The sequence below is a fragment of the Microtus ochrogaster genome (assembly GCF_000317375.1).
Source record: "Microtus ochrogaster isolate Prairie Vole_2 chromosome 14 unlocalized genomic scaffold, MicOch1.0 chr14_random_2, whole genome shotgun sequence".
Lineage (NCBI taxonomy): Eukaryota > Metazoa > Chordata > Mammalia > Rodentia > Cricetidae > Microtus > Microtus ochrogaster.
Genome location: NW_004949097.1, coordinates 9,209,523 through 9,236,879, shown reverse-complemented (window position 1 = coordinate 9,236,879; position 27,357 = coordinate 9,209,523). Strand labels below are relative to the sequence as shown.

The 27,357-nt window shown below is 43.3% G+C and overlaps 1 protein-coding gene across 1 annotated transcript in view; it reads left to right on the top strand.

The window, feature by feature from the left end:
• Positions 1 to 27,357, top strand: part of St8sia1 (ST8 alpha-N-acetyl-neuraminide alpha-2,8-sialyltransferase 1) — a 137,610-nt gene extending 110,253 nt beyond the window's left edge. Inside the window, exon 5 of the mRNA XM_013352808.2 lies at positions 20,225 to 27,357. Coding sequence (XP_013208262.2) covers positions 20,225 to 20,711 — 487 coding nt within the window. The 3' untranslated portion in view covers positions 20,712 to 27,357. The remainder of the gene's footprint in view (positions 1 to 20,224) is intronic.

Genomic DNA, 27,357 nt, shown 5'->3' with positions numbered 1-27,357 from the left:
TTTAAATGACTTTGAAATGCTTTTGACTAGGGGTTTTTCTTTGTTTATTTGTTTTCCTTACAAAACAATCCAGGTGTGGTGGCGCACACCTTTAATATCAGCACTAGTGAGACAGAAGCAGGTGGATCTCTGTGAGCTCCAGGCCAGCCAGAGCTACACAGTGAGACCTTATCAAAATAGAGATATATTTTTGTGTGATCTTAGTTAAAGGGTACAGATACAGACAGCAAGCACTCTGGAGAAATGTCCCAGTGGTTTAAAATGTGCTTATGGCCATGACATATTTTCCTTTCCTGAATTATATTTTTAATCTTTTCTAAAACATCGTGAATTAATTTCATGATCTTCATTTTCCATCAGAACAGGTGAGCAAGTGTTTGCTCAGTAAAAGCAGGAGTTAATGAAGACGAGCATGAGAAGATAATAAATACACGCGCTGCTTTGTATTTGCTCTTTGGGACTTAGATATTTTTAAAAGAGTTGCTAACGCCCGCCTTACTTTGGCTTTTCTGTGGCAGGCACAAGCTGTAGCTCGTGACAGGGAAGGTATAGGGAGCATGCATGGCCATTTTAGTTCGAATTCAGAGCCCGTATTTGTCTATGGTAATAGGTTAACACATGCACAGGTACATATATATATATATATGTATATGTATATATATATGTAAGTATGGTATAGTACATGATTATATGGAATCTTTTTTTTTTTTTTTTTTTTTTTGGTTTTTCGAGACAGGGTTTTGCTGTAGCTTTGGAACCTGTTCTGGAACTAGCTCTTGTAGACCAGGCTGGCCTCAAACTAACAGAGATCCACCCGCCTCTGCCTTCCAAGTGCTGGGATTAAAGGCATGTGTCACCACTGCCCAGCAATTACACAGAATCTTATTTAAGGTTAATAGGCAAATAAATTAATTTGTCCATTCTATTAGTTACTTTTCTAATTACTGAGGTCAAACACCTCATAAGAGGCAACTTCACAGAATAAAAGGCTTGTGTTTGCTCGGGGTTTAAGGATACCGTCCATTGTGGCAGAGAAGGCACAATGGCGGGAATAGCTCTCAGCTACGGCCACAGGAATGTCAAGCCGCTTGGTCACACCTGGGCAATTCAAAGTCAGAGCGCAGATAGGCTCTGGGTCTAGATGGTAATGCCTCAAGACATGTCCCATCTGACACACTTCCTCCAGCAAGGCTCCTCTCCCTAAGGCTTCCCAAGCCTCCCCAGATAGTGCCACGGAACCAAACACAAAGGGGTTATTTTCCACTCAAACCACATGAAGCATGGAGGAAAAAATATCATTGGAAATAGCGGTTGTTTGTGGCAGAAAGCCCAGCAGAAAATGTGTATCTGACTCTCCCCTAGGTTAGTAGTAATAAGGTCACTTGCTACTTTAAAATTCCTTTAGCATCTTAAATGGATAACTTTTCCTCTCAACTGTGACAAAAATATTCAAGTTCCCCAGCATCTTTTTTTTTCTTTCTTCCTTAAACATTAGAGATTTTCTTTTACACCAAATTGGAGATTTTCTAATGCAAATCAATTCTTGAAAGAAGGCTGTGAGAGCTGAGCAGAGCAGGTCCTATAATTCTGCCTTTGAGGCTGGCTCTGCCTCAGCACCATCTAATGTGGGATTCCCTCTGTATGCTGTGCATACCACTGGTTAATAAAGAATCGGCTTTGGGCCTACTGCAGCACAGAATGGGGCAAGGCGGGAATTGCAAGCAGAGACAGAGGAGAAAGTAGGTGGAGTCAGAAAGATACCAGGTAGCTGCCAAGGAGAAAGACACCCGCACGCACCAGTACTGGTAAACCACGAGCCCCATGATAAAATATAAAATAATAGAAATGGGTTAATTTAAGATGTAAGAGCTATACATACATATAGTTTCTGTGTGATTATTTCAGGTCTGGGCAGCCAGGAACTAATAAGCTTCTTCCTACTACAACCATCAGCACGAGCTCCTCCAACCTCGTGTGTGAGAGTCTGACTGACAGTTTGTCTGCCCAGCCCACTGAAAGTTGTGGGCTAATATTTTTTTTTTTAAATTTAATGACAAACACAGGTCACCAACTATGATGGTGAACATTGTCAAGTTGACAGCATCCAGAATCACCCAGAGACAAGCACCTAGGCACACCTGGCAGCGATGGAGGTGGGCAGATCCATCTTGAATGTGAGTGGTATTGTCATGGGTCTTTTTCTGTCCCACCAGCCAGCTCCCAAATGATGACATGGAGACTTCTTATTAATTATAAAATTAAAAACTTTTGGCCTATCACTTAGGGTTGTTTCTAACTAGCTCTCATAACTCAAAGGGCAGTGAGCGCAGCATTCATCTCTCTGCTTCCAGGCTGCAGGTGGAGTGATGCAATGGGGTACCACAACCCCTGCAGCATGATGGACTGGACTTTAACTGTGCCCCGGAACAAACCCTTCCTTCCTTTGCTTTTCTCAGAGCAGGGGGGCAAGTCACTAAAGCAGCAATTTCCTGTTTGTTTTGTTTTTTCAAACTTACCCTTAATATACATACATTTGATCTCTTTCCCAAACACATTGCGGTTAAGAGTTTAAGACATGCTACCATGTGGCCTATACTATTTCTCTCATTGAACTTTCTTTTCATATTTGAAACATGGATGAAGAATATCAGTTTCATCTATATTTTAGGTAAATAATACAATGACTAATTCTTTTTATATTTGGCATAAAGTTTGTTACTTTAAATACTTTTTAGCCTAAGCAGATAGTATTTCAGGACAGATTGGGAGAACTTGCTGTTTGCCCTACATCTGAAATAGGTGTGAGCAGGGAAGAGTTCCCTCTAAACGCTGATGTAATCTGCTCACACTTAGATCACCACAGGGGATGAAAATAGATGTTCTGTTTTCAACAACTGCCACATAATTAACTTTGAGACTCGGTTTTAACCCAGCTACTGAATCGACAGGATTGCAGTCTGCTGAGCTTCGCTTGGGGCTGTTGGCAGTATACGATTTGAAATAATTGAAGGTGAGATGAAGTGAGGGTATAATTAGTCCTTCGTATTGAATGCAGCCAGTGAGACATACCCTCTCACCGCCTCCTCTTTGCTATTTTCTCTGCTCCATGCACAGTCACGGTGGCAGGTATGGAATAGACCAGCGAAAGGAATGGAATGACTTTTGTTCCCTTTTCTCTTTGTCCGTCAAGAACTATTCATGATGGAAGCTTCGGGTTGCTTGATTTTATGTCGCCCCAACATTTCTGGGTCTTTTCTAGGTCTTCTTTCTCTTTCTTCTCCCCATTTTTGTTCATTCTTTCTTTATCTACAGGTGTGTGATGAGTTGGAGAATTGCTGGGGGAGGGGTAAATCTGAAAGAGCAGCCTAGGCACGGCCGTCTTGATGGATGGGTGCTCAAACCGTGAGCAAATGCAAGCCTTCCTTCTGTGAAGTTGCATCTTATGAGGCGTTTGACCACAATAATGAGAAAAGTAACTAATATAATCAATAAATTAATTTGCCTATTTACCTTAAATAAGATTGTAATTCTAACCCTAAGTGTGTATATATACCTGTGCATGTGTTTACCTATTACCTAAGACAAACGCAGGCTTTGGATTCAACTAAAATAGCTACTTACGTTTCCTGTACCTACCCTGTCATGAGCTGCAACTTATGTCTGCCACAAAAAAAGCCACAGTGGGGCAGGTGGTAACAAGTCTTTTTTTTTTTCCCCAAACAGCAAAACCAATAGCCACAAACCCCTACAGTAGTCATAAAAGCCTCAAGCATGTCCACAGATAGACCTCAGTGGGCACAACTCACCCCCTATACCCTCCATGGGCCATTTTGAGAGCCATGACATTTCCACATTTCCATGAGGGAAATATAAAATGCTGCAAGACCTGAAGGGACAAGAAGTGGCCAGGGTGGAGCAAGGGCAGCTTTGGACCTCTGGGGCAGCAGACACCACAGCTAATGAAGAGTCAGAAGCCTGGTCTCCGGAGGAAGAGCCCTTAGCTCCTCAGGTACCATCTCATCAGCTAACAGCCCTGGGTCTGAGGACAGAGCAGATGGCATCACTGTGTTAGAGACACTGATTGGGAGATAGTTGAAAGATCTGATAAGGTCCACAGCTCAGCAGGGGTCACGTGTGCCTTTTGAGCAGTGGGTCTCAACCTGCCCAGAGCTGCCACCCTTTAATGGAGTCCTCACCTATAATCTCTATGTATGTATCTAAAGGACCTGATTAGTCGCCAGCCCTAAAACTATTATCATTGCTGCTTTATAATGATAATTTTGCTACTGTTAAGAATCATAAGGCAAATGCCTGTGTTTTCCAATGACATTAGGCCACCCCTGTGAAAGGGTCATTTAACCCAAAGGGGTCAAGAACCACCATTTTAGCAACACTAAAATGTGTGGATTAGCAAACTTCAGGTGTGTATCTTTTTCTTCTCTCTTGCTAGCCATAGAAACAGGAACACTGATGAAGGCAATTGCGTGTGTGTGTGTGTGTTTGTGTGTGTGTGTTTGTGTGTGTGTTTGTGTGTATGGATGGACTTCTTTGTATATACTTGTGTGTGTGTGTGTTTTCATTCTTGCTATTAGTGTGTATACAAGATAGGAATCAGTGTGTTAACAGAGGCAGACTCTGAATGGCAGGTGTGTTTGGTGGTTGTTATTCTTCCTTCATTTATATATTTATACTATGTCTATCATGTATGTCATCTACACATACATCAATCTGTTTCTTCATCATCATTCAACATGTATTTATTACATAATTACTGTCAAGTATACTCCTTTGTACTTAATTTTATAGCCTAATTTTCTACCCTTAAATGATTTTGCTTTTGTAAACAGTAAGAAGTAATTAAATGCTATTAAAAAATAAATGCTATTAAAGAATAAATCTCCTTCACTCCTAGTAGGGTGTGCGTGGCACCTGCCTTTCCCTGTTAGTTTTCAGCCAGGGTTTGGAAGCAGTTTCTGTTTCTAGAGTGTATGCTTTTAGTCAAGCTTTTCAGAAGTCAGTCTGTGGAGCAGCTGGGTTCCCACGCAAACATTTCATTCACAAGTTTGGACGTACTGTGTTGCAATTACATACAAACCCCATGCTGGTTCTGTTTTGATCTGCAGAAGGAGAGAAAGCCTATGGAGGGACAGGACACTTGAGTATTTGCAGTCAAACCCCAGGGGATGAGAAAGGCCGATGGGAAAGTGAGAGTCAGGACTGGTGCTTGACTCTGCTTCCAATGTAGTGGGCTCTGTGCACAGGACATTGTAATTCCACAGAAGATGGAGTTCCTTTACCCCCGGGTGATGGACACCCTCATGGGTGGGTGGGGTGGGAGTCCCCTAGAAGTAGTTTTGCTCATACATGTCCCACAAACAGTAGTACATTCCATATAGTTCTTCCACAGCTTGCAAACACACTCTTCAGTAGCCTGAAGGATTTATTAGGGATCATGTTGTGGTGATTTTATATTAAATGTTCTCATCGAGACAGTTTCCCCACTAGGTTGCCTTTGAGTTAGAATAGCCAGGATTCAGCCCACTAAGGCCAGAGATAGTGATCCTAGCAAGGCTATAAATTCTCAAATCCCACCCCCAGTGATACATTTCCCCCAGCAAGGTTCTGCCTCCTAAAGGTTCCATGACCTCCCCAAACAGCGCCACCAACTGGAGACAACACCATGCTGCAATATATGGGCCTGTAGGGACATTTCTCATCCAAACCTCCACATCCGTTTATATTTTCAGTCCGAGTTGAGTCTATGTCACACACAAAAAAAGGAAATTCAACTGATTTCCTAACTTTTCAGCTGAAAAATAATGAGAGGCTATAAACATATAATAAAACTAAACACCATGTAATTTAGATTTGTGATGTTTTGTTGGCAAAAAGGCTTTCATTTACATAATGCTGCGATAATGAAGGGCGTCATTATGTAAGTGAATGTGGTACCCAGAATAAGTGAACACTATTAAAAATACTCAATGCAAGAATAGTTCAATTAATTACTTTAGAGCAAGCGTGGCACAGCTAAGTTTTTTTTTTTTTTTTGGTTGTAAAATAGAAATGTTGAATATTCAGAGAGGTTTCATTCTCTTATCAAATTCCACTTATATTTTGCCTTTTCATCTTTGATATTGGAGAGGTTCTTGGATACTCTTGTTCTTCTGTAAGTGAGTTTTACCTTTACATTAAAGACTTATTTTGATTTTGTGTGTTTGGTATTTCTGGAGACCAGAAGAGGATGCTGGATCCTCTGGGACTAGAGTCATAGATGGTTGTGAGCTACCATGTGGATGCTAGGAATTGAACCCCAGTCCTCTGCAAAACAGAAAGTACTCTTAATCGCTGAACCATCTCTCCAGTCCAAAGGTTTATTTTTTAATTATGTATGTGCTGGAGGGGGTGGGGGTAATGTACACATGAATGCAGCTTTCCACATAGCCCAGAATACAGCATAAGATTGCTTGAAGGTGATGTTACAAGCCGTTGTGAGGTGGTCATTGAGCCTGCCAACATGCGTTCTGGGATTCAGTTCTCTTCAAGAACAACAGTTATTCCTAACCACTGAGCAATCCGTCCAGTTCCGGAATGAGTTTCTTATGGATTATACACATTTTGCCACTGTTACTCACCCCTTACCTATTATTCTGCCTTGTAGTTTCTGATTATTCACTGGAAGCTGTAAGATTAGCCATATGTTTGAATATTGACTGACAAAAAGAATGGAATATGAGCTATGAAGAGTTACTGGTTCGTGTTGGGTAATCCGTGTCTAAATGATATGCCAGCCTTGTCCTGCTGAGGGAGTGGAGGGTAAGGGTGACTCTGCTAATTTCTAACCTGGCTCCTCAGAGGTGACATTTCTGCAGGAGTCTTGTACGCCTGAGCCCCATGGCTTGGTCTTGCAAGGAGGGAAGAATGGCCAACCATGTGCTTTGTGTCCTTTCTGGAACGCTGTATGTGAGAGCTTGCCTTGTCCTCCCAGGAGCCTTCTTCATTAGGTGCTTTGTCATCCCCCTCTTAATTAGATGGGGCCATGGGGTGTGACGAGATAAAGTCACTGCTCTGATGTCACATCTTCTGTGTAGAAGGGGCACATGTTCTCCTTTTGAAGTAGATTCTCCATCTCCAGATGTCATATTGAACCCACCATACATGTTAAACATATAGATACTCAGATGGCAGAACAAATACACACACACACACACGTTTTATGTCAAGAGGGTCATAAGCCATTTTTACTTCAATGATGGCATTCAGGTTGGTGAGATGACTCGGTTTGGAGCTCTTGCTGCTCTGGTAGAGGACTCAGTTTGATTCCCAGGACTCAAATCATGGCTCACAACCATCTGTAACTCCATTCACAGGCGATTTGGCACCCTCCACTGACGCCCAATAGGCACCTGGCTCACAACCATCTGTAACTCCGTTCGCAGGCGATTTGGCACCCTCCACTGACGCCCAATAGGCACCGGGCACGCAAGTAGTGCACATACACATGTGCAGATAGAATCCTCACACATGTAAAATAAAAAAAAAATGCTCTTTGAAAAAATGTTGGCATCTACCCGATTAGAGCACACCTCCTTTAATGGTATGCCGCAAAGAGAAGCTGTGTGTTTCTAAGGGTTACTCTGGCTTTATTTTATATGGACAAGCAAAACCATAAGGATGCCTGCTGCTCTGGGAGCCAGCAAAGAGAGAAGCCAGATGAGGATAGAACCGGAACAAAGCAAGCACCATTTCCCCTCTCCTGGAAAAAGAGATTCTTTGTTCTAAGCAGTTCCTGAGCTTAAAACCGGTTGTATGATTTCTTAGAAAATTTGGTATTTCCAGAAATTAGCAGAATCTGTTTACAAGAAACTGAGCTAGCATTTAATGAGACTTGGAGGTAAAGCTGCCATTTGGTACCTAAATATTCATTTTCTAATTCTAGGCAGGGGACGAATTTGCATTAAAAACAAAACAAAATTCAAAATCCCCCAAAACAAACAAACAAGCAAACAAGAAAAGCAGTGATAGAAAATGGTGTTGGATGAACAGGGAGACAGTCAGAATGTCTCCTGGAGTGCTATTCCTGAGGAAGGAAAAGGCATAGGCATTTTTCCTTCCTTTTGTATCATGCTTTCAAATAAATGAACCGCACGTTGTGATAAGGGTAGGCATTCTGAGCATTCGACAACCGCCTTCCAGACCCCTGCCCTTTGTAAACCACAACACTGAGCTGAGACACAGAGACAAAAAGAAAGGACATTAGCAATCCAGTAAGACAGGGGAATGAAGGTGATAGTCACATGACCAAGTGAGAAGAACCTTGAAAATCAAGTGATCAGAGAACACAAAATTAGACACCCAAGCCTGAAGCGGTCCCACAGTTGTGGCTGTGTGCCGAGTCCTGAGGAATCATGGGAGCTGGTAGGGGAGGTAGAAGAAGCAGTGAGTGCCTGCTGAAGTCTGAGAAAGGCCAGGTACAGTGACTGGAGGGGCAAGAGCAGATAGCCAGCTGCTGCTGACCGAAGGGCTGGAGACAGGGACATCATGAAGGGCTTGACTGCCCAGATGGCTTGGACTCCAGGAAGTTGTTCAGAAGACGAGCTCTTTCTGTTCTTCCCTTTTTCCATGTTTACATGTGGGGGTGAGGGTGCTTGTGTGTCTGTACATATGTTTTTGCATGTGAGAACACACATGTATGTGGATACACATGTATGCAAAGGTCCAGTGTCCATGTCAGGAATCATTCTTGATCACTCTTCCACCTTATTCTATGAGGCAGGGCCTCTCAATCAAAGCCAGAGCTAATGGATATGGCTAGTCCTGCTAGTCAGCTTGCTGTAGGGAGCCCCTCTCCACCTTCCCGAGCAATGTCTACTACCCAAGCACGAAGGTTATGAGTTCATGCCTCTACATCCAGCATTCATATAGGTCCTGGGGAGCTAACTCGCTTATAAGGGGAACCCTTCAATGATCGAACCACCACTTCTCCCAGCCCTAAAGATTGCATTTTAGGTGTTAGGTAAAACACGCCTCTTACCTCAAAGGGAAAAAGAGGCAGTTTATTCTTGAGGCACATATGAACAACCATGACTCGGGAACACAGACTCAGATTGCCCACAAAGACCAGCTCAGCTGTAGAGAGGTTCAGTGAGGTGGGATTAGCTATAGAACAAAGAAAACCGTGAGTCAAGACATTCGCCAAACACATCTTCAGGCCCACAGCTAGGCAGGTTCCAGAAGAGCAGCAAGACTGCGCTGGGCCTCAGCCACTATCTGATGATGTTTTGAGCTTTTGTATTGGTGGGAGCAGAACAGTCTGCTAAGAATACATTTTAAAGATTTTAATAGCTATAAGGATGTTAGGTCAGACATATGAGTGCTGACATCACACACAAAAGATGGCTTTGCATCTGCAACATTCTCACTCCCCATAGTCATGAAATTCTGATAAGCTCATAGAGGAGATTTTTTGGTTTTGTTCATTTGTTTTCAATCAGGAAAGACTTGGGCAAATGACCACATGGGGATCAGAATCAGTGAAATAAACCTGGATAGAGATAAAGACTATATCGAGGATGCTGGGTCCTAGAGAAAGTGAGGGGGTGAGTCTCAGGTCACACGTGAATGGGTGCCAGTCAGCAGGACAGTGGGATGTAGCTTCCCCCCCCCCCACGCAACAAAATACCTCGCAGTACAACCAAACACTCCTTGAATCTACATCCCAGCTAAGTGAGAAGCTGCCCATCACAGTTAGTGCCCCCACCCACCCACCCCAGCATCCCCAACAATAGGCGCCATTCCCCTTCACAGAGCTATAGCAGGACTTGAATAAAACAATGTGCCCAAGCAAGGACCTTGGTGTGTGCAAATGTGCTGTACGTGTGTGGTGTATGCACATGTGTGGGCACAGGAACACACATGTGTGTGCACACAGGGGCCAGGGGAGGGCATGACGTGTCTCCTTTAGTCACTCTCTTCTTAATCCCCAGAGGCTCTCTCCCTGAACCTGAAACTAGTGTTTCAGCTGGACTAGCAGCCAGCGAGCTCCAGGCTTCCTTCAGCCCCTGCTCTCCAAGACATCACTGGTGTGACAACCATGTGGGACCACACCTGGCTTGTTTCTGTGAATGATGGGAATTCAAACTTAGGTCCTCATTTATGTACAGCCAGTATTCTTAGCTGCTGAGCCATCTCTCCAGACTCCTACACGGAAATCTGTTGACTATCCCTGTAATTTAACTGTCACTCTTTATCCTAGATTGTCACTAATGTTATCAATAAACCAAAACACAGGCTGGCTTGACCCTCACAGAGATCCACCTGCTTCTGTCTCCCAAGGGATGGGAGCAAAGACGTGCGTTTCTATGCCCACTCACAGTCTTTATTTTGGAAGCAATCAATTCTTTGCTTACTGGATTGTGGCTGTGTATTTTACAGTGTTTTTTTATGGCTTTGGGTCTTACAGACGTTGCCCTTGTGTTTTCTTCTGACTTTATTTAGAGGCCATCATCCCATCAGGAGTTTAATTTTCTGAACAGTGTGGGGCAAACATTTATCTTAGCTTTTATGGTTGATTAGCTGGTGGTTGTGGTACAAGGTACAGGATAGCCAGTCTCGTGTAAGCTAGGGCATCCTCACATGTGGAGAGGGGCTTCCTCAAAGTGTCCTCAACATCTCAAATGTGGAGAGCTCCCCACAGTCAGACACTCAGTTTTGGCACTGACAAGATGCCTCCTGGAGCCCCTGCCCCATCCACCAGCACTCCTTCACCCAATGTTGTCCTGAATACAAGCACCGATTTGGTTTACAGCTTTCAAAGAAATTTAGCCTCATCTTCTCAACGGAATTCTACCTTTAAAATGATAGTGGCATTCAGCTGGGACCATGCTGGATTTACACATGGGCGGTGCTTTGAATAGGCATGGCCCCACAGTCTCATGTGTTTGAACGTTTGGTCCCTATGGAGTGGCTCTGTTAGGAGGTGTGGCCTTGCTGGAGGAAGTGTGTCATTGTGGAGCTAGGCTTTGAGGTCTCATATATGTTCAAGCCATGCCCTATGTGACAGTTCATTTCCTGTCGCCTGTGGATCAACATGCAAAACTCTCATCAGGGTCCTTCTCCATGTCCTGCTATGATCATAATGGACTGAGTCTCTGAAACTGTAAGCCAGCCCCAGTTAAATGTTGTCCTTTATAAGAGTTGCCATGGTCATGCTGTCTTTTCACAGCAACAGAAAGCCTACCTAACACAACATGTATTTGGGAGAGACTTTTATTTTGACTATCCATTTTATTTTTTTGCATAATCATGTAATTATTTATTTATTTATTTTTGTTTATTTATTTATTAAAGATTTCTGCCTCCTCCCCGCCACCGCCTCCCATTTCCCTCCCTCAATCAAGTCCCCCTCCCTTGTCAGCCCAAAGAGCAATCAGGGTTCCCTGACCTGTGGGAAGTCCAAGGACCACCCACCTCCATCTAGGTCTAGTAAGGTAAGCATCCAAACTGCCTAGGCTCCCACAAAGCCAGTACGTGCAGTAGGATCAAAAACCCCAGTGCCATTGTTCTTGAGTTCTCAGTAGTCCTCATTGTCTGCTATGTTCAGCGAGTCCGGTTTTATCCCATGCTTTTTCAGACCCAGGCCTGCTGGCCTTGGTGAGTTCCCAATAGAACATCCCCATTGTCTCAGTGTGTGGGTGCACCCCTCGCTGTCCTGAGTTCCTTGCTCGTGCTCTCTCTCCTTCTGCTCCTGATTTGGACCTTGGCATTTCAGTCCGGTACCTCTAGACCCGGAAATACCACTCTTGGGAATGAATATACCCAAGAGATGCCCTATCATACAACAAAAGTACATGCTCAACTATGTTCATAGCAGCATTGTTTGTAATAGCCAGAACCTGGAAACAACCTAGATGCCCTTCAATGGAAGAATGGATGAAGAAAGTATGGAATACATACATATTAGAGTACTACTCAGCAGTAAAAAAGAAGGAATTCTTGAATTTTGCATGCAAATGGATGGAACTAGAAAACACTATCCTGAGTGAGGTAAGCCAGACCCAAAAAGAGGAACATGGGATGTACTCACTCATATTTGGCTTCTAGCAACAAATAAAGGGCATTGCTCCTATAATTCGTGATCCTAGAGAAGCTAAATAAGAAGGTGAACCCAAAGAAAAACATATAGGCATCCTCCTGAATATTGACTATCCATTTTAATGTCTCTGTAAAATATCACATATACATTAGCTTGTTTCAGGTTGTTTGAGGATTGTATTGACATAGCAAATTAAATATTTTTATTATATTTTAAAAATACCACTGTGTAGTAAGATGAGCTCACATTTCTGTTGGCTCCAATAAATATTTCAGTTGGCTTGGCTATATACACTACGTGGATGGAGACTGACAGACTTCCTCTCGCGAACGCCTTGTAAGAGTTCCCTTCCTCAGTGTGGATGTCTTTCATAGTTGAGTTCTCATTGAAATACCTTTGGATAACTGTGTGGCTTGTATAGCAGTTGCTTCTTTATACTGAGTTCTCTTTTGTAACAAAATGTAAAGGCACTTTTAGAAGGCTTCTATTTTATTATTTTAAAAATGTCCCCTTTTAAACTAAAGACTCACTATGAAGGTGTGGGGATTTTGTTTGTTTGTGTGTGCGTATGTTTGAGACAGGGTCTCTGTAGCTTTGTAGCCTGTCCTGGAACTAGCTCTTGTAGACCAGGCTGGCCTTAAATTCATAGAGATCTGCCTGCCTCTGCCTCCCAAGTGCTGGGATTAAAGGTATGTACCACCCACCACCTGGCTTGGCATGGGGATTTTTAATATCTATGGTTTTATATATGTGTACATATATGCATAATAATGCACATTCATGCATGGATACACACATGTATACATATGCATGCATATACATGCATAACACACATACATTCGTTCATATATTTGTACATGTACAATGCATGCATGCATAAATATTCATACATAATAACATATACATAAAATTATATATGCATATTGCATTATATACATATACATATATACATACATGTTTAAATACATGCATACAGCTTTATCATCTTATCATCTTGTTATTGACATAAAGTTTTCTTGGTCTTGTGAATTTGATCAGCACATTATTTTATAAATTTTAGGGGACTTAAAAATTAAAATATTCAGTTTTATAAAAAAAATAATGCACGTTCACAGCTTTTAAAAATCAAACAGAACAATAAAGCTTAAGAAGAAACGCAGCTGTCTTAGCCTAAGCCCTCCCTACCCCCTCAAGTCATGTTTCAAGAAATCAATTCCTTCCAACATCTCTGGCTGACATTTTTCTTCTTTGATTTGAAAGCAGCACGCTTAATTACAGATTTAAAATTTCTAATGTATCTATTGATTTCTTGTGGGAAAATAAGGATTGATCTCTGTTCTCCTGGCCTGCACAGCAGCCCTGTCCTGCACATTGTGCTTTGCTGATCTGATTTAGGTCAGTGCCTAGCCTGGTAGCTGCAGAAACATGCTTCACTAGGCAAACAGCCCAGCCCACTGTTTTCATCCTGCCCAACTTTAAACTTTGCCTAGGACTTACAGAGCCCCTCTACGCAGTGCTGGTTCCTTCTGGAGCCCTAGCAATTCCCTTGCAACTGCCACACACTTTGGTCTGCTAGGAAATCAGAGGTGTGGTGACAACATCAACCTGGGAGTGTGAGCTTTTGCTCAGCACCACGTGATGGATGGCTTTCAAGGTGACCTTTCAGCTCTTTGCTGGAGTGTCCCTTTGCCAAAACTCCTCTGTCACTATATGTTTAATCACCAACCATTCTCATTACCTAAATATTCTCCTTTTATAGCACCCCCATCTGGATACAATCACAATGAATATTTTTGAACAGACTAATATAGATGTCAAAGCATTTCTTTCTGCTCCACTAATGCTCCTGATTTCATTTGTTTTTGAGGTCCAGGTTGTCCCTCAGTGCCCACTAGCCTTGGCTCTCTGCTCCTAGGATCTGCTAAAGGTGGTCTTTACTCCAGTGGAGAGTGCGGACCTCTCAGTTTCTTTCGGCTAGCTCCCACGAGTCATTTCATGCAATTTCATTGAGATCTTTGTTCTTGTGCTGGTTGAGGTAAATGTCATCATTCCTTTGGGTATATAAGCCTGGCTGTGCAGATGTGTCACAGGGTGGCGCCAGTGTCCTTCAGGCTAAGCACACATCTGCCTGGACCTATTACCTCCTCACCAGTGCATAGAGATGACAGAGTAAGACTTTAGTGTCTGACCCACTTGTGTGGCCCTATAGGACCCATGATTAGATTGAGGCTGGTCCCCTTGTGTGCCCCTAGAACCCACAGTCAGACTGATGTTGGCCCCCTGTGTGGCCCTAGCACCCACAGTCAGACTGATGTTGGCCCCTGTGTGGCCCTAGCACCCACAGTCAGACTGATGCTGGCCCCCTGTGTGGCCCTAGCACCCACAGTCAGATCGCTGACTTTGCTGATGGTTCTAGATGCTCTCTTCCTTGGTGTCTCCACAGGACACCGGCACCTTTAACACACTGCTCTGCACATTACTTCTTGCTTTGGCTTTTCTAAGGCTGGTTTTCTGTTTTCTATCGGCAACTCATACCGAGAAAGTTCCCCGGGAAGTCTGGCAACTCACAGGGGTTCCCCAAAAGTCTGGTAACTCCTGAGGTTTCCTTCAAAGTCTGGCAATTCCAGGGGATGGTCCTCAACACTCTGCTTCCCTTTTTGCTTTCAGTGTAGATATGGACTTTTCAGGACAGTTTTTTCTCTCACTCCTGGAGACTTGCTGGAGGCAGACAGAAAGGGAGCCTTTTTCTTTCTTGGTCTTGTTCAGTTTGTAATCCTATAACCAGCAGCCTGTTAAACAAATAATTTAATATTCTCATTAATTGAAACCTGGCCTACATCCCACGGCAGCGCTTTAGATTCTAATTCCCTCCGGTGTCTAGTCACTTGTCAGCTCTGCTGTAAATAGTTTAGAGCCATTTCCTTTTCATGGTAGCTGTCTCATTTCCATGGCAAAAATCGCTTTCCACTCCCAGCAATTTGGTTGATAATTTCTTCCGTTGAGGGCCTGAGTCCACAAGTTTTATTTCCCTTTACTGTTATTTTATCTATATTTCTGCTAACTGTCTTGTTCATTTGGAGATTATGATGGAATTTTCTTGTGAGGTATGACTTTATTACTCAAACTTCCAAATATCTCAGTGTTTTCATTAAATAACAATTTAATTTTCACTGTTTTAAAGTTTTCTTTGCTTTTGAGACAAAGGCTCTTGATATGTAGCCCAGGATAGCCTGGAATTCTCTATGGATTCCCAGCTGGCTTCAGACTCAAGCAGCCCTCCTTTCTTGGCTTTGAATACTCAGCTTACAGGCATGAGCAAACTATATTGGTTTTATCTCCATTTAATTTTAATATATGATACACAGCTCCTCTGAGCTAGATTATAAAATGCAAAGGGTTAATTAGAGTAGTTCATGTCTTCAGTGAGTATATACTCTTAATGGATGCATTGATTCTTATTGAGAAATTGAGTAACCTTTTTAGTATTTTTAATTATTATTGCTATTGTTCTATGTTTATTTATTTATGTATTCATTGGTTATGCATGTTCAACGAGGCACGTGTGCCACAGTCAATTCTCTCTTTCTACCATGTGGCTCCCCGGATTGAACTCTGGTTTTCAGACTCAGTGGTTAGCACCTACACTTGCTGAGCAATCTCTTCCACTGTGTTGTTTCCCAAGAAACAGTCTCCAGCTCAGGCTGGCCTACAGCTTACTATGTGGCCTAGGTTAGTGTCCAAATTATGGCGCTCCTCCTCCTTCAGACCACCCGGTGCTGGGATTATTCCAGGCCTGAGGCACCACAGAAGCCAAGGAAGGCCTTTAAAAGGTTAGGTGAGACTAAGGGTTTGGCTGTGAGTGTTTAGATTGAATTTCCATGAGTCTGGAGAGCATCCCTGGGGCAGTGAATGGACAAGGGAATCTAAATGCATGAGGCAAATGTGTGCTGGTGCACACCGAGCCTAGAGACCACGGCTGGGATCCTAATAGAATTTTAGAACAAATTAGTAAAATTCAAAACCAACACTGTTAAACTATTGGCCATTAAATATTGACTACATCAGCTAGACAGCAAATAATTAGAGTTGAATTGGGTTCTCTTTTTTAAAAAATTACATTTTATTTACTTACTTTGTCTTTGTGTGTGTGTGTGTGTGTGTGTGTGTGTGTGTGTGTGTGTGTGTGTCTGTCTGTCTGTCTGTCTGTCTGAATGTGTGGCAGGTGCTTGTGGAGGCCGGAGGACAACTTGTGTTTCTATCTTTGCATCATGTGATTTCTGGGAATTTAACTCCAGTTGTCAGGCTTGGCGGTGGCGCCTTTTCCTGCTGAACCATCTCACTGACTCTGAATTGAGTTCTTAATTAAGGATACTACTGGAAGAATGGGATAATGAGAAATCCCCAAATATAAATACAGATAACATGAAGAAAATTAAGGCTGAAGTAAATTCAAGATGGTGCTCATTTTCAAAGTTGAAACTCAAAGAGAAATGACAGTCCCCATCTGAAGTAATCAGTTTGGAGATAGAAGTCAAACCAGATGTTCTGGTGTTACGGACATTATGGACATCTCCTGTGATTCCCCATGGCAATGCACCCCACTATGGATACAGATAATCGGTTCCCCAGGAGAGCAGAATTCTGGGGAATGGGAGCCACTGTTTAGTAAATCAGAAAGATTGTGGAAGGAGATTGGTGCATATGAGAGACAGAATGTAACTCTCAGGGTGGGTATATCAAGAAGAATTGTTTTTTTTTATTAAATTCTAGCCTGCTGTAGTGATCATTTCACATGTATCCATGCAGCAAGATTGCATTGTACATTTAGAATAAACACATTTTGTACTGCCAAACACTGGTCAATAAAGCCAATGGAGCAGTTCCTGTGTCTAGAAGCCAGAGGGACTGGTTCCCTAGAGGTGGGGAAGGGGAAGGCGAGAGTCAGAAAATCCACCTCAGAACACCAGCCCCTGGGGAGAGGCACAGAGCTGGTCCTGAGGTGCTGAGGATAAGAGAATGCAGTCAGGGATGCAGAAAGAGACATTGACAGACAGGTGGAGGCAGCTTACATCCAGCTCACCTTCATTCACATACAGTTCTCTTGATTGCTGTGAAAACATTCCTGGAATGAGCATCCTCAGGAAGGGTTTGCCTGTCATAGTGGAATCAGCGTGGCAACAAAGAGAGATGGATGCTGGGATTGCTTGCTTTCCCTCTCTTATTCAGCCAGTGGCCTAAATCCATGAACTAGTGTTGCCCACATTCAGGGTGAGTCTTCCCTGCTTACACAAACCTTTCTGGAAACACCTTCATAGATACGCACAGAAGTGTGTTGCATGCTGGCTATAAACCCATTCAAACTGACAACGATGATTACCCATTGCCTCTTCCTGCTTACACAAACCTTTCTGGAAACGCCTTCACAGATACGCACAGAAGTGTGTTACGTGTTGGCTATAAACCCATTCAGACTGACAACGATGAGTACCCATTGCCTCTTCTAAGTGCATTTCCCAGACTCAGAGTGATGGAGGTAAAAGCCCACCGGTGGTCCAGAGCTCCAGATAATGGGGTACCAGTGAACTCTGTAGATTATTCGAGCCAAAGTACAAGGACAGTTTAGTTAGGTCCTCTCTGTGTTGTTTCTACGTCATTAGGAAGGCATCTGTGATTTTAGGGAGGGCAAAGATATGGGCAGGCAAGACAAGACGTGATAGCACTGCTGAGGTGAGCCAGAGTCCTGAGGTGGGAATTTGTGAGAGAGAGGATGGCAGCACTCTGGCGAATGATTGGCTGTGCTTCCTTAGATTGCTTTATGGCAGTGATTCTTCGCCTGTGAGAACTGAATATCAGATATCTTGCATATCAGATATTAACACTATGACTCATAACTGTAGCAAAATTACAGCTATAAAGTAGTAAGAAAAATAATTCTACAGCTGGGGATCACTACAACACGAGGAACTGTGTTAAAGGTCACAGCATTAGGAAGGCTGAGAACCACTGCTCTAAGGTAAGTGACTACCTGGAAACTCTCTCATCGCTTCTCCCTTGGCTGGTGCCATGGGGAAGTGGTTCATGCGGCTTCTGGGTCAAGGACATGTGGAGTCGGAGAGGTCATCCTTCTGGGCTTGAGCAGCGTCCCTTCTGTTCTTGGTAGATAAAGAACCATGATTGTCACAGTGCTTTGAAATTGTGTATTCACCGTGAATGTCGCATGTGTGCAAGCCTGATTTGCCTCCACCAGCTGTGGCTTCACCCTGTTCACAGATGCTGCTGCTCCACCCACAGAGAACCTGAGAAGGACAACAGACCTCCTAAGAAGACCCAAACTACTTCATCACACTTCTCTGCCCACTTTCCTTTCTACCCCTCCCCTCTCCTCCTCTTCCTTCCCTCCTGCCCCTTGCTTTTCATGTTTACTAACCCCGCATCCACAGTGTCTTATCTGGGCCCCCAGCTGCTGGCCTCTTACTTCCTAATTGTATCTCCTCAACCTTTGGCAGCCAAGCAGTGTGATGCACCCTGTAAGCAGTCACTGGGGCATGAAGGGTTCCCCACCACAGGGTGACACAAAGATCAACGTGTTGGAGATATGGAAGATATTTTACAACATGCCACATTTCCAGCCACAGTCAGAACCACGCCCATCTTCCACGTTCCAGGAACAGCTAGCCTTCCTAATTTTGCAGCACTTTGTGGGCTCCTGCCTAGGACCTTGCAGCTTCCTTTATGCTCCTTGTCTCTTCTTGTTTCCCTAGCAACATCTCTTGGAGGGTTATCCATTCTCTAGCTTTCTCTGACATCACTCTCTCCTCCAAATATTGCTGATTTGTTTTTGCCTTCTGCATTCTAAGGTACTTCGTATATCTATCGAGTGTGGCTTTTGGAATACTTTGTTTTGTTTGTTACACTGCTGCTTCCTTAACCAGACTTGAATTTCTTGACTTAAAACACAGGCATTTTGATATGAGGGCTTGTGCCTTGTCTTACTGTAACATGTCATGCCGTGTTCATCTCATGTTGCTGGGAGGTCTGCCCCTTTCTGAAGGACAACAGAGGAGTGGATCTGGGAGAGAAGGAAGGTTGGGAGAGGAGCTGGGAGAAGTGGAAGGAGGGAAAACTGTAGTCAGGATATAGTATATGAGAGAAGAGTAAATACATTTTTTTAAAAAGAGGCATTCACTTGAGACAATGTCTTGGTGAAGTAAGGAGTGCAGATATGAGGACCCAAGTTTCAATTTCCAGAACCCACATAAAACTGGGAACAGTAGCAGGCATCCATAATCCCAGAGCTCCATAGTGAGATGAGGAACAGAGACAAGAGGATCCCTAGAAGCTTTGGGCGTTACTGGCTTGGCTTACACGATGGGAAACAACAAAACCGAGAAAAGCTATCTCAAAATCAAGGTGGAATGTGAGGACCAACACCCGAGGTTGCCCTCTGACCCCCACAATGTACAGTATGCCCATGGACACATGCTCATGCAAGGTTAATAAAAGGTTAAGTGAGGTCACAAACATGCTATTAATTGTCTTTCTCTCATGTCTGGCATATAGGAGGTCTTCCATACATTTTAGTTGCATTCATTTGAATCAGAGATTCTCTCTACAGGTGGCCCTGGATGAGCAGAGACAAGCAGAATTCAGAATTCACCAGAGAGGGATGTGGGCAGCTCTCTGCATGGAGCTTAAACAGTAACAGGCCTCAGTTTTCCTGTGTACCTACAGTTAGAGCATTGGCCAACTAAAGACTTATAGAACATGGGATTTTGATGGGAAAAGTTGTCTTACAAGTGATTCTTTTTAATCTTCTGGTGAACAAACCAGTTCTGTTTTTGCCACTAACACCACCTTAATCAGCAGCCTTGACAAAGCCACAAATCTTAAGTCACTTTCCATTCCAGGCGATAACAAAATACATAGTTGATGTTGGCCTAGGAGAACTTCATTAAGGAATGTTGACGAGGTCGTGGTAGGAGTATTTGATGAGTTGGGGTATCTGATGAAGTTTCAGGCCAAGTGTTGTGTGTGTGTTCTGTTTGATAACTCCAACCATCAGAGGACAGGGCGACTGGCTTTGATGTGCCTGTGTTTCTTAGGTCTGATTGAGTCTTTTATCTTCCATAGGTTTCAAAACCTGCTCTGGTCCAGAAAGACATTTGTGGACAACATGAAGATCTATAACCATAGCTATATCTACATGCCTGCTTTTTCTATGAAGACAGGAACAGAGCCGTCTCTCCGTGTATATTACACACTGAAAGATGTTGGTGCCAATCAAACAGTGCTTTTTGCTAACCCCAACTTTCTGCGGAGCATTGGAAAGTTCTGGAAGAGCAGGGGAATCCATGCCAAGCGCCTGTCTACAGGACTGTTTCTGGTCAGCGCAGCCTTAGGCCTCTGTGAAGAGGTGGCCATCTACGGCTTCTGGCCCTTCTCTGCAAATATGCATGAGGAGCCCATTAGTCACCACTACTACGACAATGTCTTGCCCTACTCGGGCTTCCACGCCATGCCTGAGGAATTTCTCCAACTCTGGTACCTTCACAAAATTGGTGCGCTGAGGATGCAGCTAGACCCATGTGAGGAGCCATCACTTGAGCCCACTTCCTAGGGACCAGAAAAAGAAAGAACTGGGCTGGGGAATATTTTTGCTAGGTTTTCTATATGACTTCCAAAAGGAGTGGCCAAAGTGTGTCATGGATTGGCATGATAGGAACCAAACAAAAACCCAAGCAAAACTTTGCGTTTGACGTTAGCTTGGCGAACACTAAGAAGTAAATGTTCTGGGGGAAGATTTTATAGTGTGTCGTGGATTTACAACTGGGATCCCAAGGAGGTGATGCCGGCAGATGACGTGTCTGTGGTTCAGATCTAGAAGACGAGATGCAAGGAACAGATGAAGTCTGATTGCTGAGGCCGAGGGGCTCATCATGGCAGCATGTGGGAGATGCCGGGGGTACGGCTGACAGTCAATATGCCGTGGCGTCGCAGTCATTTTAAAAGACCTCTCTTATTGAGACTGGCATTAGAACTGTAGGTTTTTTAAAAATTATTATTTATTTTTGTCCTGTTTAGGGCTGTGGGTGGGTGATGGGGTAGACTTACAAAATCTTTCCTGCTGATTTTTGTGATTCGTTAAAACAAGTCTATGTTGGCTACAGTCCCCTCTGCTAGTACAGTTTTAAGTAAGAATTGCTTCTTGCCTCTTTGGTTAGGTCTATTTAGTATGAAGCTCTGTTGACTTTAGACTGGTTACAGCCACCAGGCCATGACTCATCTCTGACAGATACATGAGAATAATCTTTGATTACTTTGATTGATAGTTTAGATAACAGAAGATGCTTCCTCGCCCCAGATGCTGAGAGAGAAGCTCAACTTTAGGTCCCTGTTACATCAACCCATAGACTCTGATGCTGGTATTTTCCCCAAATCACTCTGCACACAATTGCTTTATTCACTTGTAAAGGGGCAAAAGTGTCTTCATTTAATGAGAGGTGAAGTAAGAACTTAGTCTCTGAGGCCGACAGACCAGGAGGCAGGGCCCTTTTCTCTTTAACATGAATATTTTCCTTTAAGGTAACTCATGCGTACTTACACATGAATATTCCCTTTCAAGACGATGTGTGTGCACGTACACATGAGTATAAACACATGTGCTCTGACACACTATACAAAGTAATCAAAGATTATTCTCATGTCACTGTTGAAACAGAGCATGCCTGGCCTGGAGTGTGTAACCAGCGTGGAAGCGCTACAGAGAGGCCCTATGGAATCCATTTCATCTTGACATAAGTTGAGCTGGCATAGCAGTTACTGTCTGTTTGCATGCCAGCACAGAGTGCAAGGTTTACCCTCAAAAACATAATCCAGGATGAGAACTGCTGTCTTATTCATTCTGCCTCCCCCACCCCCCAAATCTCATGAATGGGCCTTGTGCTGAGCATAGTGACAAGGGACCTGGTTCATGCAAAGGAGCAGGTAGGAACCACAAGCTCTGTATTTTCTGTGTCAGGTGTGGCTGCTTGTGCAGCTCGGTACAGCTGCTTTGACACAAGGGAACTCCACGGCCAAATGTGTCTACTGTAAGTAAGGGACACACAGGGACATCTTCTGTGGTTGTGGGCTCCAAGGAGCTGTGAAAACTCACGTTTATTCTTTCAAGTGTTGTCATGTGTGGGTAAAACCGACCCCCAAGCTCTACTTCACCTTGAAGGTGCGAACTTAGTATATTGACCACGTCTATGAAAACAGGGGGCTTTACAATGAACGCTAATTTATAAGTTATCAAAGTTATGGAAGAGTTGCACGTTGCCAAATGTGATCAAATATCCAGGTTACTCTAGAAATTAGCATTTGAACTGATACAGGTTGTACTGATGTTTAGAGAATGAAAGGTTTGTGAAGTTCACCACTGTGCAGGCTGGCCTGGTGTTTCCATCTTGTGTGGTAGCATCAGGCTATCAGGAAGGCAGTGTTAAATGTGTTAGTCCTGTCTGCACAACACTTACTATAATCCCTGTTTTGAGGGACTAGTATTTAATAATTACCTAAGAAAGAATGAATTTCCACCAATAGACTTTATTAAAAGTATAAAAGGCCTAGAAAAACAGCACATACAAAGATTAATTAAATGTGCAGTCAGATGAATGCATTTCAGAACTGGTCAGAATCTAAGCAAGAAGCTCATAAAATCCACACATCCCAGTTCATGGAGAAGGCTATCTGGGAGTCCGAACGTTAGCTGCAGGTCCTGGAACAGGTCCACGTAGGAGTTGTGGGTTTCGTCTGTCTACAAGCTGTAAAGCTAGTCTACCTGGCATCTGAACTGCAGAGCAGAAATGGTCAACACCGTCAGGTAGAGCTGTGCTTTCACCCACGATGACTGCCCTTCCCTCCCAGGGGCCATAAGCCAACACCTGGGGACATTTTCTTGTTATGACCAGGAAAGCTAGCTGCTTGCAGTGGGAACAGCCATGGATGGTGGTCCGGCAGCAATGGGTCGGCCACTTGCCGTAGAGAATGGCCTAGAGAAACGGTAGTGGTGTGGAGATTAGGAAACCCCAGGTTGGACCAAAAGAAAAGCTTGTTTGTGCCATTTGCCCTTTAGGACACAGGTGTAATGTTCGTGGCATGAACAGCATCACTGCAACCTTCCATTATTTTATAGTGACAATTCATAGGTGCATATGTCATATACGTAACTTTATGTGTGTTTGATTAGATGATGTAGCTAAGCAAGAGGTAGGTGTGGCTGAATGGGTGTCTCTCTGAGTATGTATATATAACTATGTGTGTGTGTTTAATATTATTTTTAATAATTCTGGAGAAACCTCTCCAGAATCATCCCTAGAACCTTCTGGAGTACCCTATTACCTTTAAGAGGTTGGGGACTATTAAATTCTACTTCTTGAAATTAAGGCCTTCAGCTCTGGGCCTGTTCCATTATTTAACATATTTGACCTTTAACTTTTAGACAGAAGGGATTTGGGTTATGATGGGCATAGTCAATAGGAAACACTGAATTGACTTCAGTGCATCTGGCAAGAGCTGACACCCCTCTCTACCAACAATTAGGCCAATGCTTTAAATGTGTATATGTGTGCATGCATGGCAATTCATATATGAGAGAGAGAAGGAGAGAGAGACACAGAGAGAGACAGAGACAAAAGTAAGATTGCTGATTGACGGGGAAAGGATGCAGAGACTACACATGAGCACCCAGGCAGGAATTCTCATTTTACTCAACTGCAACTGGAGAACTGCTTTGGTTCTCAAGTCCCTGAGCAAGGATGGCTGCTATCTGATTTCAATCACACTTCAGTAAGAATTATGCCAGGTGAAGAGTAAGTCGTCCCACCAGAAATAAAGCTTGTACCTGAAAGCCCTTTCCACAGAAGATGACCCTTGGACCAGTGTGCTCACCACTATTAAATGCTCTACAAAAGTATATCAAAATTGTGTGCCTAAACTAGATTGCTCACTTTTATGACTTCACCAAAGGGAGGGAGCAGATAGAGGGCCTTCTCAGCCCTTAAGAGTTCTGACTGCCCCTGCAGAGGACCTGAGTTCAGTTTCTGACACACAAGTCCTTGAGCACAGCTGCCTGTCAGTCCAGGTCCAGGTGAGCTGGCGTCCTCGTCTGCACTCCATGGATGCTGCATGCAAGTGGGACCATATATCTATAACTAATTAGGGAATACATCTTAATAAAGGTTGAGAATTAATTCTCAAAAGGAAGATGTTCAGGTAGTGCCAATCTACAGTTTAAATTTCTGTGTTTGAAAAATATCAACTTTGTTGAATTTTTGCTGGCAAATCCTTGTCAGGAGAGATCTAATGAGAAAAATAGTCACCAGTGCATTGAGAGCCTTCGCCCTATGAGCTCAAGTACCTGAGTTTGCACTTGCTAATCTGGGTGCCCCGTAGCAGAGTCTGATCACCTTGACCCAGTTACATATGATCATGAGTAGTAGACTTCTCCTCTCTGTGCACATGGATGAGATTTCTGAGTCCCTGAATCTAGGGAGAGATCAGATACCCCACAGTTCCTCTGCTTTCTTTGAAACCACGGACTTCTGAAGTTCAGAGTGTGTACAACTAACTGTGAGACCACAGGGTGTATTCTCAGCCCTATACAGTTCCTGTTTTGTTAAGTGGGAGGGTCTCAAATTGTAGACATCCCTCACACACCCAGGCACACACACACATGTGCATGCACACAAACACAAGGATATGAATAGTATCTGCCTTACTCTCGGCCTTAATGTGCCATTTGACATTTTCACGTACCTCCCAGAGATGAATGATTGATGTGTGCACATGAATGGAACCATTCTTCATACTTTCTAACCTCATTGCAACAAGGAAGGAACGCGCTTCTGCTTCCTTGTTTGGGTTTTCTCTCTGTTGCCGACATTTGTAGTTTCTTTTCCTTTAACACAGAGGAACATGCATATTGAAGTGAGTTATAATGTTGTGAGCACTTGAGTAACAGCCAAAGCCCTCGACTCTCACTTGTTAGGCCACAAGAGAAGAATTACTTTTTATGGTTGCTCATCTGACCAAGACTTTCAGTCTCACTGATGTGTTCAAAACCTTCCTGGTTTCGCTTTTCAGTTGAAACTGTTGGGATTAAATCACTGAGGCAGAGTTGTCCAAGAGTAATGGTATAATATCCAAATATAGTTCGTGCTTCTTCTAGCTTCTGTGTAACTAGATTTCCTCCAGGTTCCTGTCACTTTCAGATGTGTGTTTCATGCCATTAACAGTAAACGCCAAGTGATGGGACTTAGTCCAAAGCACAGAAAACTGTGTTCACAGAATTCTGGATTTCTCTATACAGTAATAGAAAGAAAAAAATGGAATAGAGAAAAAATGTAACTGAAATAAAAACTAAGAGAAAATAGTGATTTTTTTCCACTGCAAAGGACCTACTGGGAAGGGTCTTAGCCTCAGGAGGCAGCTCAGCAGACAGGAAGCAAGGAGTTGTTGTCTTACGATGCAGTTGCAAGAACGGAATGGCTTCAAAATAACAGAAAGGAAGTGTGTTGCCTTGTCATCTTTAGGGTTAGGATGAAAAGATGATATACCATGAAAATGGATATCGAGGCTGTTGCAGGGAAGACTCCAAGCTGGTACCTGTATTCTCATGTGGATCTTGGCAGTCTTGAAGATCCCAGGTTCCTGCCCTCTCCAGGAAGTACCCTCCTGGATGCCTGAATTTGATGAAGTAAACACCTACACATCACTCTGTCACCTCTCTTTAGAGTTAGATTTTCAAGGTGAGTTCTAATTTAGCTCTTCTGTCAAGATGGTGCAGCAATGGTGGTTAATGTCACTCTGATGTTGACTGCTGGATATGGTCACCATACACTGCACATTAGCAAGAGTTAGTCTTAGCTTCCGGTCCCCACAATGATTCTCAAAAGAGGCAACAGCAACTTAGATTTATTATCCTTCGTGTTTTAGTTCAATCTCTCTCTCACCCTCCCTCTGTCCCTGTCCCCTTCCTTGTGCTATTTATGCCCATGGAAAACAGGAAATGATTTGGTAATGTTGGGGAGTGGCAGAAGGTGCCTTAACTTTTCCTGGCTTGGCTCTCCTCTTACATACTCCATGTGTCTGTTGCTTTGCAGATGTTTCTATGTCTGTCCAACTTGTACCTTTATCGTCAGCAAGGACCCTTTTAAATGTAGCAAATGGGACTGTTTTATAGAAATTCCTGATAGTGCATAGGCCTTGGAGAAGTCTGATAATGGTGTGTAAATATCCTTTGCTCAGTTGTGGAACATTTTCTAAAGTCTTTTAGGTGATACCTACAGAAAATTCCTAGAGTTAAGAATGTTTTTCCAGAAAGCTCCAGCATTCGTGGAAGCAATGATCCAACCTATTGCTGTCTTCCATTCTGTCTTCAATATGACAGTCCTCTCTCTGCAGTTAGGGTGACTGATGGTGCACCAGAGAGACACTACCTATGAGAAGGGGAGAGGAAGGACATAAGCACACTATTCTAAAGCCTGCTTCATCTTAAAAGATTCTATATTATTAGATTTATAGTTATCACGCAGCATAGTTTGATCTGCAAAATATTGGGGAAAATTTTTACCTTTAGTCTCTATCATTGCTCATTCTAGACTATTCCACATGTATGCAAGCGGTTTTATCGGTGTATATTTTCAGAGATTGGGTAAGAGTAAAAATAAGAAATTTTAAATATTCTTTCTCACCTACTGCCTATTGGTCCATGATAATTCTGGGAAAGACTTTTAGATCAGACTATAAAATTGAAGTTACCTTTGAAGTGTTTACAGAGTGGCTTCCTCCTATTAAAGCCACCTTTGATAGACAGGAAGTGTGGGAACCCAATGCTCTTCACTGATAGACAGGAAGTGTGGGAACCCAATGCTCTTCACTGATAGGAAGTGTGGGAACCCAATGCTCTTCACTGATAGACAGGAAGTGTGGGAACCCGATGCTCTTCATTTCTCTTCTTTTAAAGAATTTTATATAAAAATGTAGCAGGTCAGAAAAGCAGTTTAACCGGTACTTTTTATGGTGTGACTTGAAAACAGTGGTGCCTATCTGGTGGCTGAGATGAGCGGTGATGTCCCGAGCGGGGTCACTGGGAAAATACCTTTCCTGTGGTGTGTTCATGAACCGTGCTGGCAGTGAGAAGGCGAACCAAGTCTCAGTTTCTCTACCTCCCTTCCTTGGAGACGATTTGGAAATGTACCCTGTGAATAAAATGGGTTTTTTTT